The 11,563-nt window shown below is 27.3% G+C and overlaps 4 protein-coding genes and 1 long non-coding RNA gene across 5 annotated transcripts in view; 2 read left to right on the top strand and 3 right to left on the bottom strand.

The window, feature by feature from the left end:
- Positions 1-344, bottom strand: part of LOC102677314 (retinol dehydrogenase 10-A-like) — a 4,011-nt gene extending 3,667 nt beyond the window's left edge. Inside the window, exons 1-2 of the mRNA XM_031509686.1 lie at positions 321-344; positions 227-241 (exon numbers count right to left, since the gene is read on the bottom strand). Of these exons, the coding sequence (XP_031365546.1) occupies positions 227-241; positions 321-344 (39 nt within the window). The remainder of the gene's footprint in view (positions 1-226; positions 242-320) is intronic.
- A 58-nt stretch (positions 345-402) lies between these two features.
- LOC116185362 lies at positions 403-1,087 on the bottom strand. Its single transcript, XR_004150206.1, has 3 exons — positions 1,073-1,087; positions 802-1,015; positions 403-444 (listed from the first exon to the last, which is right to left on the bottom strand). It is a non-coding gene; the product is annotated as an uncharacterized LOC116185362 (long non-coding RNA).
- A 1,618-nt stretch (positions 1,088-2,705) lies between these two features.
- On the bottom strand, positions 2,706-4,799 carry LOC102677182 (short-chain dehydrogenase/reductase family 16C member 6-like). Its single transcript, XM_006607829.2, has 7 exons — positions 4,497-4,799; positions 4,289-4,426; positions 3,768-3,962; positions 3,506-3,635; positions 3,229-3,346; positions 3,002-3,127; positions 2,706-2,835 (listed from the first exon to the last, which is right to left on the bottom strand). Exons 1-7 carry the CDS (start codon positions 4,650-4,652, stop codon positions 2,733-2,735), a joined length of 966 nt encoding a protein of 321 aa, XP_006607892.1. The 5' UTR covers positions 4,653-4,799; the 3' UTR covers positions 2,706-2,732.
- A 299-nt stretch (positions 4,800-5,098) lies between these two features.
- LOC102677030 (zinc finger CCCH domain-containing protein 14) lies at positions 5,099-9,990 on the top strand. Its single transcript, XM_006607828.2, has 7 exons — positions 5,099-5,366; positions 5,767-7,467; positions 7,565-7,718; positions 7,813-7,973; positions 8,078-8,372; positions 8,455-8,584; positions 8,676-9,990. Exons 1-7 carry the CDS (start codon positions 5,328-5,330, stop codon positions 8,899-8,901), a joined length of 2,706 nt encoding a protein of 901 aa, XP_006607891.1. The 5' UTR covers positions 5,099-5,327; the 3' UTR covers positions 8,902-9,990.
- Positions 9,991-11,181: 1,191 nt separating this feature from the next.
- The window catches only part of LOC116185389 (arginine-glutamic acid dipeptide repeats protein-like), a 4,100-nt gene continuing 3,718 nt past the window's right edge, over positions 11,182-11,563 (top strand). Inside the window, 3 exon segments of the mRNA XM_031509680.1 lie at positions 11,182-11,444; positions 11,447-11,476; positions 11,479-11,550. Coding sequence (XP_031365540.1) covers positions 11,390-11,444; positions 11,447-11,476; positions 11,479-11,550 — 157 coding nt within the window. The 5' untranslated portion in view covers positions 11,182-11,389.

The raw sequence follows: 11,563 nt of genomic DNA, 5'->3' as shown, positions 1-11,563 counted from the left end.
AAAAAAAAAAAAATAAAAAAAAAAAAAAAAAGAAACGAAAAAAAAAGACAATGAAATGAAGAATGAAGAAAAATAAAGAATTTTGGATTTGATCGATTCAATAAATTTTTTCAAGAGATTTTTAAATCTTTATAACATTGTTATATAAGAACGAACAAAAAATTCAATCTATACGTGTGCATATTTTTGGTAGTATAGAAAGGTTGATAACCAATGCGTGAATAACCTTGTGACCTTGAATCTATAGTCATGTAACACAGTCTCTATAAGATGTTTGTCATGAACTTGATTCTTCGACCTGTTTCAAGGTAAACTTGTACGTAAATGCGCATAAGCAAATCCATAATAATTAGAAAAATGAGAAATATATAAAAGTATCATTACTCTTAAAAAATAGTTTTCTCGATTAAACCGTGTCGTTTGATTTCATCACTTTAGCTAAAACTCGAAAGATTCATCAATAATTTTAAAATAATTTCACTTTTTTAATAATTTTTTTAAAACACATTAATCCTTTTGCGTACATTTCATTCATTATTTCAATTATTTTCTATGTGCAACGAAACCACTACTATATTATTATTTGAAAAGCTATCTAAATAAAATATTTTGAAAACTATCATGTATATCGTGAAATGATAATTTCTCAAAGAATGAGAAAAAAAATCAGATGATTTTTTTAATAATTTCGAGATAAATGATCAAAGTAACGAAAAAAAAAATATTCACTTTTTGATAAATCTGAACATTCTTATTAAAGAATAAATCATACATTTTGCAAAAAAAAAAAGAAATAATTACCTGTAATTGTATATGTAATTCAATTATGGATCGATAATGAATGTTAACTAACAATTATAAAAGCCATCGTGGATATATGTTATTTTGTAAAAAAACACATTGCAAATTACACTGAAATTTTAAAATACTAGAAACTACCGGTTCAAACTCCACTCAACAGAATCCGACTGCTGCTTGAACTTGACTGAAGGTAGGCTTCTTGAAACAGGATAAACTATAGGTAGTAACAACATCATTAATTTTATACTTACATTATTTAGATTTTGCTCACGTTTATATTTGACCTTTCATCTGCATCATGTTTTTTTACATTCAAGAATAAATGAATTGTAATAAAAATTGTTCGTGGCCAAGCGTTTAACAAAAGAATTTATTTTATGTTATAACGTGATATTTAAATTTAATGATTATAATTTAATGATTATAATTTATTTTAAATCACAAGATGAATTTCGAAAATGTAATTGTAAAACAAAAAAAAAAAAAAAAAAAAAAAAAAAAAAAAAAGAAAGAAACTAATAATATAAAAGAAACTAATAATGATGTAACACTTTGACAGTTATTTTTTAAAATTAGTTTCGAAATCGTGAACTATGATCGGAAAAAAACCATATAGATGGATGGTTATTAAAAGAAGAAGAAACGACGCATATAATAAGAAAAAAAAATGTATCTTAAAAATCATAAATAAAAATCGAAGAAATGATTTACTTCGATCAATCAAAAAAGATGAATAATAAATTTTTTCTTAAAATATAATATATAATTAAAATATAATATACATACAATCAAAAAAGATATATCTGATGATGATGATGATGATGATGATTCACTAAGTTTTTTCTTTCTTTTCGTATAATAACATTTTAATTATTTTTCACAAAGATAATTACTATTTATGTAATAAAGCAAATTTTGATTGAATATTTATATTTATTTTTATTATTTAAAAAAAATTTTTCTAAGTTTTTATTTGTATTCAAATGCGCAATTAAACCTAATTGATTTGAATATGGATATGCATATTTTAAAGAAAAGAACGTTATAATAAGTCCTATAATAAATTCTATAATAATTCATTATATTATTCATAATATTATAATTCATTTATAATTCTATAATACATATCTTATAATATCACGTTAAAACTCAAAATGCGGATAAAAAATAATCTTTATAAATATTAATCTTATAAATTGAATTTTGTTTCTTTTCTCACACGCGATATAAGTTATTTTTCTTAAAAAATTCATTATCAATCAAAATTGGATATTGTAAAAAATGAAAATTAAATTGGAAAAAAATCTTCGATGATTGAAATATTGCTATTTTAATTGTCTGTTATGTTTTCTTCAATTTTTTTTTTTAAATTTATTTCTATTCCTATATTTTTTAAGAAATTTATAATCTTTTATATTTTTTATGAAATTTATAGTCTATAGTGACAAAAACAAGTATCGATATTTAACTTTTTATATACCAGATGATTAATTTCGATGAAGTTGATCAATTTATCTTCTGTGAAATTGAATTATCACAAATCGACAATGGCATGTTACGTGAAATTCTATACTATTATTTACGCAAGAGTCATTTATCTGTCATTAATTGTAATTTTTATTATTATAACTAACAGAAATTCTTTTTAACGTGTTCAAAATGAAAAATTTTTGTTTCTACTTGAAAAAAATTTAGATTACGGTTAAACAAATTGTTAAAGTAAATAAAATAATATTAAAGTGAGTAAAGTAAATAAAAATTATGCTATAAAGTATCAAGTATCATTTGCTAACAAAAACAAATGTTTAATCTTGATCTTGAATTTATTATGTTTTACGTTTTTAAATTGCGTAACACCATGATAAAATGCAAATATATGAACGTATAATTAATAAAACATAATATCAGTTTATACAATTGATCATTATTCTTTAAGATGTGTTAGTTTCACAAATTGCAAGTTTTTCTTGACGTTTCCGATCCACGTCAGCGAGGAAGTCAAGGATCAACCTCATCACGGTTTCAGGGACTATTCTGAAAGCCATAAACGCAGCATTAAAACTTTATGATTATGAAAATATTATAAAGGAAATTTTATTATAAAAGAAATAATCATATATTTACTGTTTTTGCTTTAGAATTAAAATTGTTTTGAATCTATTTGTATACATGGTGAGAAAGAAAAAAGAAAATAATATACCTATTGATAGAATTTAAAGTAAAAAGACATCTGGGAATGGAATATTCGGTATAATTTCTTCTGAATGCTTTGATTATCTCTTTTGCTGCATATTCTGGTGATATTACACCAAATATATAAGGGAACCTAAAAAAATAGATTAAGATATTTAATTTAAAAGGAAATCATACATAAAATTGAACTTTGAGAGAAAAATTTGTAATTTTTTAAAATGAATCGCACTTTACCTATATTTTGGATCCTTGGCTAATCCGGTATCTACGTAAAATGGATAAATAGTTGTAAATCTTATATTATTAAACTTGGGGTCCAATCGTAATTCCTCGTGAAGAGCATCCATCAATCCTGTTAAAGATTTATTTATTAAATTCATTTATTCTTTAAAATAAAAATTGATGTGATGGAAATAATTATTTGCTTTTAAAATTTAAATTCTATAATAACAATCTATGAATGGAAAAATATTCAAAGATTGTTAATTTGCGATTGAAAATTTCTCTCAACCTCTCATTGCAAATTTCGAGGAACAGTACGCTACTTTTTGGGACACCCCGTATATACCACACATGCTGCATACGCAAACTATATGTCCTTTTCCGTTTTGTATCATACTTGGTAAAAAGGTTTCTATTGTCTGTAGAAAAAATTAATAATTCAAATGAGTGTTTCTTTAACACATTTACATTATGATTAGTATTATCCGTAAGAATTCTTGAATTTTTAAATTTGATATTTGATAAATGAACATGGATACATTTGAACACACCCAAAAGTTTGATAGAACATTAACATTAAATGTCTTCTCAATAAGATCCGATTCTTGATTCAAAAAAGGACGATGATATAATACAGCAGCATTATTAATCAGGATCGATACTTCTGGCACACCTACTTTTCTCATTAATCTTGCAGCCTCTCTGACTTCTAATCTCTTCGATACATCGACCACAAAACCATAAGCCTAAGTAATTTCTTTTTATTAAAATTGTGAAAATTATATTTTATTCAAAATTAAATAAAAATATTTTAAACATAATCATGATCTGATCATTTTCATGAATATCAAAAAATATTAAATATATTTTAAAATCGTAAAAATTGAAAATTAAAATTAATCTCTGATTGCTGATATATTTGAAAAATTTTAAGGATAAGCAAGAATAAGAATGCAGTTAATAAATATATCTATACTTTGTATTTATACAATCTCCTTTTTATCTTATTATCAGAGATTTTATATTTTATTGCTTTTCTAAACTTATTTTAAAATAATCTTTCGTTTCTTACTTCTCCGCCATTTTTTGACACCATGCTTATAGTCGATCGATTTGCTTCTGTATCTATGTCCCAACAAACAATTATACAACCCAAAGAAGCTAATTGAATAGCCAATTCACGACCAATTCCATGTCCAGCGCCAGTTATCTAATAGAATTACGTAGAAGATAGAAATAAAAAATATTGAAATTATGTTATGGATGATTTATTCATTTACCAACACAGTTTCTCCTATCAAATTTTTTGCTCGAGGAGGTATAACCATTTTAAAAGCAGCTACGGTCATAGCAAAAGTTATCTTCATAGATAAAACAAAAAGATCATACAATAAATGTAAATGAGAGAAGGTGAAAACATTCTTTATACTTGACATCTTGATTTTTTTTTTTAAATTGTTTGAATTGTTTGATTAATCTTCAATAATAGATATTAATCATAGAATAGCTTTTGTTTCATTAATCGACATCAAAAACTTTACATATTTTTTTAACTTTGAAAATGATAATAAGATATTTATATATTTTTTGTTATTCGAACTTAATAAAAAGCAGTTCAAAGAAAATATACTATTGAAGTTAGCCAAATTAATAAAATAATTATTAATTTTTGTACAAATATAAATTCAATTTATATTTTCCCGGTAAGTAATGTCATGAAACGAATAAAATATAGATGCGTTTTATCGACTTTGTATACATGCCATAATAGAAATGAAATTGTAAACTACTCATTTCTTAATCTATGAAAATTACTTTAATTCTAAATAATATGTAAATATACATAAATGATATGTTGAATATCGGATTTATTATCAATTAAGCAATAAAAAGATTAAGAACAAATAATAATTTCTTGAATTTACTTATTTGGAACGTACTATAGAGTTTCCTATTTAGATTGAATATCTGTTCTATGGAAAGAAGCATTCTGATTCTTCATGGCGGAGAATGTTTTTATTCCTTAATAGCCGTGATAATATCGTCGATTTTGTGACTCGACAACAGTTTTCTTTTTCCACTCGTTCTACTCGTTAAATGTGATCAACATCATGGACATTCGCGGAATAGAAGTTACGAATCAATTGCGGGTAAGTGAAGCATTTATACTTTTACTTGACTGTACCTACACTCTTCCAATCGTATAGTTGTGTTCAATAATTTCTGATGCAGAAAATTAAAGAATTATTAGCAAGATTCGATTTAATAATTTATAATTATACGATAGTATTATTCGATTTTTAACAATTTACGCAATATAGTTATTTGAGTTTTTGATGGTGATAAAATTGTAAGTTTCGATACGTCGTTTGATTAATCGTATGTGATATCTTATATGGATATAAAAGTCGAAAAAAGCAAGAATCGGAAATAATAAATCTATTTTACCTTTATAAATCGCTAGGAATAATTTAAAATTATAAAAATGTATATTACAATTTATATATATCATAAATTTCATAATAAATATTTGTTACTCATTTTTTTCAGAGTGCTATTCGTGCTAAATTGTTGGAGTTAGGAATAAGATATGATGAAGAACTACCAGATTATATTTTAGTAATGGTTGTAAATAAAAAATCTCGCCAACAAATGCATGAAGATTTATATTTGTTTCTGGAAAATTGTACAACACCATTTGTTGATTGGTTACATGACCAAGTGTTGAAAAAGTTACAGAAAGTCACTGTGGCCAAGAAAAAATCATTGAGAGAGTTTGTACCTACAGTTGTTGTAAAACAAGAGGAAGAGAGGAAAAAGAGAAAGACATCGACAACTTCTTTTTTGGAAGACCAAGCTGCAAATCAAACTATTGAAAAATCTTCCAATAAAAATATGAAAGATGATAAATCATTCCATAAACAAACAAACATAAAACCAACAATATCTAGTCAAAAATTGGAGACAAGTCAAAATAAAATTGTAGATAAATCTATAAAAAATATTAATCATGACAGTAAATCAGATGAGAATACATCGAATCACAATATTTCTCAACAACCTGTGTCCAAAAGAAATGAAAGTCAAAATGCAAATACAAGTAAAGAATTGTCACCTTTTGAAACTTCCAATAATAAAACTAAAGATTCTCATGTTGAAACAACAAAACTTGATGATTCATTACCTAAAAATTTAAAAAGACCACTGGATACAACAAATAGTTATAGAGATGGTTCTGAGAAAAAACAGAATGAGACAAAAAGATCAAAAATCCAGGAAGATGTAGAGAGTACGACAGAAGATAATGCGAAAAAATTGAAGTCTTGCATTAACAAACCAAAAGTTACATCCGTTGTGTCTGTAAAAAATCGTTTGGGTATGGTATCGCCCAGAAAAAAATTTGAAGTACACAGAGAAAAGATAGATACTGAAAGTCGATATAGGCAAAATGAAAAGCGTCCTGAAAAATATCGATTGGACAATAATCGAAATAACAATTTTCCAAGAGGGAGAACTTTTGATATAGAAGATCGTATAAATAGAAATCGTGAAATAAACGAGTCTGATAAAATTAATAATATTAAAAGTCGATTGGGTAATTCAAAAGTTCCCAAAAATGTAGAATTAAGAGAAAAAGCAAATTCTAATTTAAAACCGAAATCAACAGAAAAATCGATGGGTACAATTAAAGATCGATTAGGTATTGCTAATATTAATAAATCGTCCAAATTATTAGGAAATAAAGAGTCTATAGAATTTAAAAGCAAGCCTTTAGAACAAGATCGCGATACTCTGACTAACAATAAAAATATAAAGGAGAGATTGGGACCATTCAAAAATAATTTTAAACCACCAAATATTAAAAGTGGTTTTAATTCATCGATTAGACGTTCTCAAAGTAGCGAGGACGATGATTATCTTAATTTGGGTGCAGAAGAGGAATTAGATGATGACACGCAATCTATAGGTGTTTCTGGACCTATTAAATCCCATATTATAGCTGTAAATAAATCTGCATCAAATAAGACTGAAAGAAAACGATTGAAACCATTAGAAAAGGGCAATAAATGCAGCGATGCAGAAGAGGAAGTCGAGGAAACTAAAATATTAAGTAAAGTAATCGTAACTCCAAGACCATTGAAACCTTTACAACCGGCTCAAAAACGTGCTACACAATCACTTTTATTAAGGGCAGTTGCAGAGGCAAATCAATCTGTTGTTATGCAAAAGAATCCAGAACCATCCTTACTGGTGTGTATAAAATGTAATAAATATTAATGTCACAGATTTCCATTTTGGTTCGTTTTTTAATTCAAAAATGTTTTTTTATATAAAAAAATTTTCACAGGAGAAGAAGCAGACTTTAAAACATCTTAAACCAGCTACTGTACGAGACGTAGGTCAAAATTTATCAGTACACCTGAATTCTAATAAGCGATTAGTTATGGAAAAAATACAAGTAGAATTAAACACAGATGTTTCAGAATCGAAATCAAAACCTTGTGAGTATATTTTTATTCTTCTTCTTCTTTTTTGGAGATATATATAATACTTAAAATTGTTTCTCTAATATATTTAGTATTGTACGGTCTATAGATGTACCGCAACCAGTTACCGAGGAACACATGGGTGTCGTAATGTCTTTATTCCAAAGGAGCGACGATAACCAAAAATTTTTAGTTACACTTAATGGATATAATAATAATTTAATGAAAGAAAAAAATACATCTGACGACGATGAACGACTGGAAATGGAGGTAGTTATTAAAATTAAAATTATACTCATTTACTCTGTTTCTTTTAATTTTTTACGAATTTACATCGATTAATATTAATTTCAATAACATATTTATTTATATAGGTGAATGAAGATGACGAGCTTGCACTATCAACGATTCAAAATGATATATACGCACAGAATGAATCGGAAACTTCTGTTTTTCATGTATCCGAAATGGAAACCGATGGCGATTTAAGTGTAAAAGAAAGAAGTGAAGAAAATAATGAAAATTGTAACACGGAAAACGTAGAGAATACCGAGGAGATACCAAAAAAGAGGAGAAAATTAAGTCCAATTATTTATAATAGATCCCATTCACCAAGTCCCACGGATTTAAAATCTAGTACATTGTTAACAAACCCATTATTAACAAAACGTAAATAATATAGTTTTAATAATTAAAATCCTATAAAAATTCTACAATATAAATGCATTACAAAGTTGTTTTCTGTATCCAGGTTTAGATAAAAAACCACTAACAGAGAATACGGTGACGGTGATAGATAAGTCAAAAGAAAAATGTAGATACTGGCCAAATTGTACATTAGGAAATAAGTGCGCGTATCTTCATCCTCTCGTTATGTGCAGGTTATTATCTTATTTAATTTTTTTTAATTCGCTATCGTTCACAATTAGTCAGTCTTTTTTAACTATTACTTATCTATTCCCCCTATTATAGTGTATTCCCTGCGTGTAAGTTCGGAGACAAGTGTGCTTACAAACATCCCAAATGCAAATTCGGCTTGTCCTGCACAAAACTGGGATGCGTATTCTCTCATCCTGCCCAACAGTGCAAGTATCATCCATTCTGCACCAAACCAGCGTGTCCATATTCTCACCCGATGCCAGTTGCCGCGGAGGCGTCTAGTCAAAGGGCGAAGTTTACGTGGCGCAGGCGAGATTGAGTCACACTATTGTACAAACGATGTACAAATTTCCTTTTCCTTTAGCGTTATGCATCGTCATGCACATTGACAAGAATACTGTCGCGATTTATTCGATTTTTAGTAACGATAATCGAAACATGTGACGAAAGTAGCAATAATGTAGTAGTAGATTAATACTGCCAATTACGTTAGGTGCGTTATCAATATGTAATTATAATCTAATTAACGATTATAAAATATTAATGATTCTTGCTTTTTACTTACTAAAGATCTTACACGTTTGTAGATCTATAGTTTCATTTATTGTATACGTATCGCACTTTGCAAATGTAGAGTTTTCAGTAGCATAACTTTTATCTACTACGATCGAACATATTTTCTTACGATGTAATTTCTTCTTCTTTTTTTTTTTTTTTTTTTTTTTTTTTTTTTTTTTTTTTTTTTTTTTTGCATATTGTTAGCGATAGTATTCTTGCCGATAAATAAAATACAACATTCTACTTTGTACAAATGAACGGGTGTACGTTTTGATCGCAAACTTTGGACGGATTTTCGACGTTCGACTCCCATTTAATCTGTATCATATAATTACGTCGACTCACACAGAGAGTAACGGTTTGCATTTGTTGAACAATACATTAAAAGCGTTGTAATTTTATTCGTTACCCTGCCTCTATGGGTTACGGACATTATCTTTTACCACTTCGCCGATCCAGTTGAATGGATCGTGGCTCGTCTATTCATTTTACTAGCTTTAAGGAAATATCAATAAGACATTATATTGATTCGATATTGATGCGAGTTTGACAAGTAATATATAATATGATTGTTGAACTTCCAAGTGTTTTTTTGTTCATTCTTTTCGCCTATATTAGTTAAGATGATAAATGATTTCATTTTCTGCGTTATATTTCAAATAGAGATTTCTTGTTTTTCCATTTCAAATTTATACAAACTCTATTTATTAATCAATGGCTGTGCAATGTAATTGTCATAATATGATTTCGTTCGATCAACAAGATTCCTCTCATTCGAGTTGAGAAATTAAAGAAAGAGAAAAAAAAAAGAAATTCTTTTTTTCTTGTAATTTATAATTTATATTATTATTATATACGTGAATGTAGTGTATAAAAAAATGAAGTCATGCTTCAAGCACTTTATTATCTGTTTATTACACTAAAAAATTAAATTCACTAAAATCGATCTGTTAGGTATCACGAGGATATACGTCTTGTATAAACGATTATAAATACACGGTTATATCTGTAAGTTTTAAAACAATTCTATTCCCTTGAAAAAACATTCCTATTTCATCTTTGCAATTGAATCGAAATGTTAATTGATTTCAATAAAATCATCAAATAATGCCAAATATTAAATCTTCTAATCATGCTACTTCAGTATTAACTCTTTTGATAAACGAGATTAAATATCAATTTAAATATTAAAAGTGTGAATTGTAAATAAAGCTATATATCTTCTATACATTCTATACATTTTGAGCTAAATTGAGCTGCGTTGGCTCCACATATATATATATAAAGGTACCATGAACCTTTCTTTACCTGAGCACAATAATTGACATCTATATATTATGGCTTTACTTTAAGTCCGAAAATTATTATGAAAAATACCAGGAAAGAAAAATCCGTTGAAATATTTGTTATTGAAATATTGGACAATAAGAAATAGTAAATAATTAGAAGCTAGAAAATTTGTAAAAAAAAAAAAAATAAGATACAAATAAGAAATGTAAAAATTTTAATAATTGTTAGAATACAGTTTTAGAAATATTTTCGTTTGATGACGTCATCACTAGATTGGCAGAAACTCAAGTGGCAAATAAGATGATTCATAGAACCATGTAGTACCGTTTGAAAATAGGGATATAATAGAAAGGGAAGTAAACATCACACACAAAATGGTAGATCAGCAATGAAATTGATCGCATCTTTGAAAATGTTCCATCTCGGATATTTTTTCTTCGAACGAATCATTTCCGTTTCTAATCATTTTCTAGATCGATCGTGCTTGCATCGGATATATCTATATAAATGATACTACGATACTGTTACTATCGGATCGAAGATTTCTCTCGAAGCGAAGAAAAATCTTTGCGAGAACGATTCGATTTCGAAAAAGAATCTTTTTACCGGAAGAAAATAAAAAGATTTGCATAAATCATTGCGAAATGAAATTTTCTTTGTCTCTCTTTAATTACCGAATATATCAAAATAATATTACAAAAATGAAAGTGAAATTGGAGTCGTGAAAAGGAGAAGTTTTCAGATTCCGATTCTATATATATAACATCTCGAAAAATAAATATATTATCGATTTAATTCGAATATAATGAGCGTAATAAACATCTCGTATAAGAAAATTTCAGAAAATACCCTGACGTTGTGGATGTATCCTCCGTGCTTATCTTATCTCACGAATTGACACGGTGTCTCTCGTTGTAGCTCTCCGTAGTTTCGTTCAGTTTTCTTCTGGGATCAGCCCGATGTGTACCGTGAAATTGCACGCACGCTTTCAAATTCCACGTTCGAATTGATTAATTTCTATAATATACAAGCACGATGTTTTAATCTATTGCCTTCATTCCGGGAAGATGTAATCGCGATCTCCATCGTTTCATCGAGATAACTTTCCCATTGAGAATACGTGACCGTTTTAA

This window comes from Apis dorsata, unplaced genomic scaffold (genome assembly GCF_000469605.1).
Source record: "Apis dorsata unplaced genomic scaffold, Apis dorsata 1.3 scaffold_19, whole genome shotgun sequence".
Classification (NCBI taxonomy): domain Eukaryota; kingdom Metazoa; phylum Arthropoda; class Insecta; order Hymenoptera; family Apidae; genus Apis; species Apis dorsata.
This window is presented reverse-complemented; position numbering and strand designations above follow the sequence as displayed.

Coding starts and splice junctions, on each gene's coding strand:
- LOC102677182 (XM_006607829.2), bottom strand. CDS start 4,652: ATGTCAAGTATAAAGAATGTTTTCACCTTCTCTCATTTACATTTATTG. Junction 3,963..4,288: donor TGTCAAAAAATGGCGGAGAA/GTAAGAAACGAA, acceptor GAAATTACTTAG/GCTTATGGTTTTGTGGTCGA. Junction 3,347..3,505: donor CTCGAAATTTGCAATGAGAG/GTTGAGAGAAAT, acceptor AATCTTTAACAG/GATTGATGGATGCTCTTCAC.
- LOC102677030 (XM_006607828.2), top strand. CDS start 5,328: ATGGACATTCGCGGAATAGAAGTTACGAATCAATTGCGG. Junction 7,468..7,564: donor ATCCAGAACCATCCTTACTG/GTGTGTATAAAA, acceptor AAATTTTCACAG/GAGAAGAAGCAGACTTTAAA. Junction 7,974..8,077: donor ATGAACGACTGGAAATGGAG/GTAGTTATTAAA, acceptor TTATTTATATAG/GTGAATGAAGATGACGAGCT.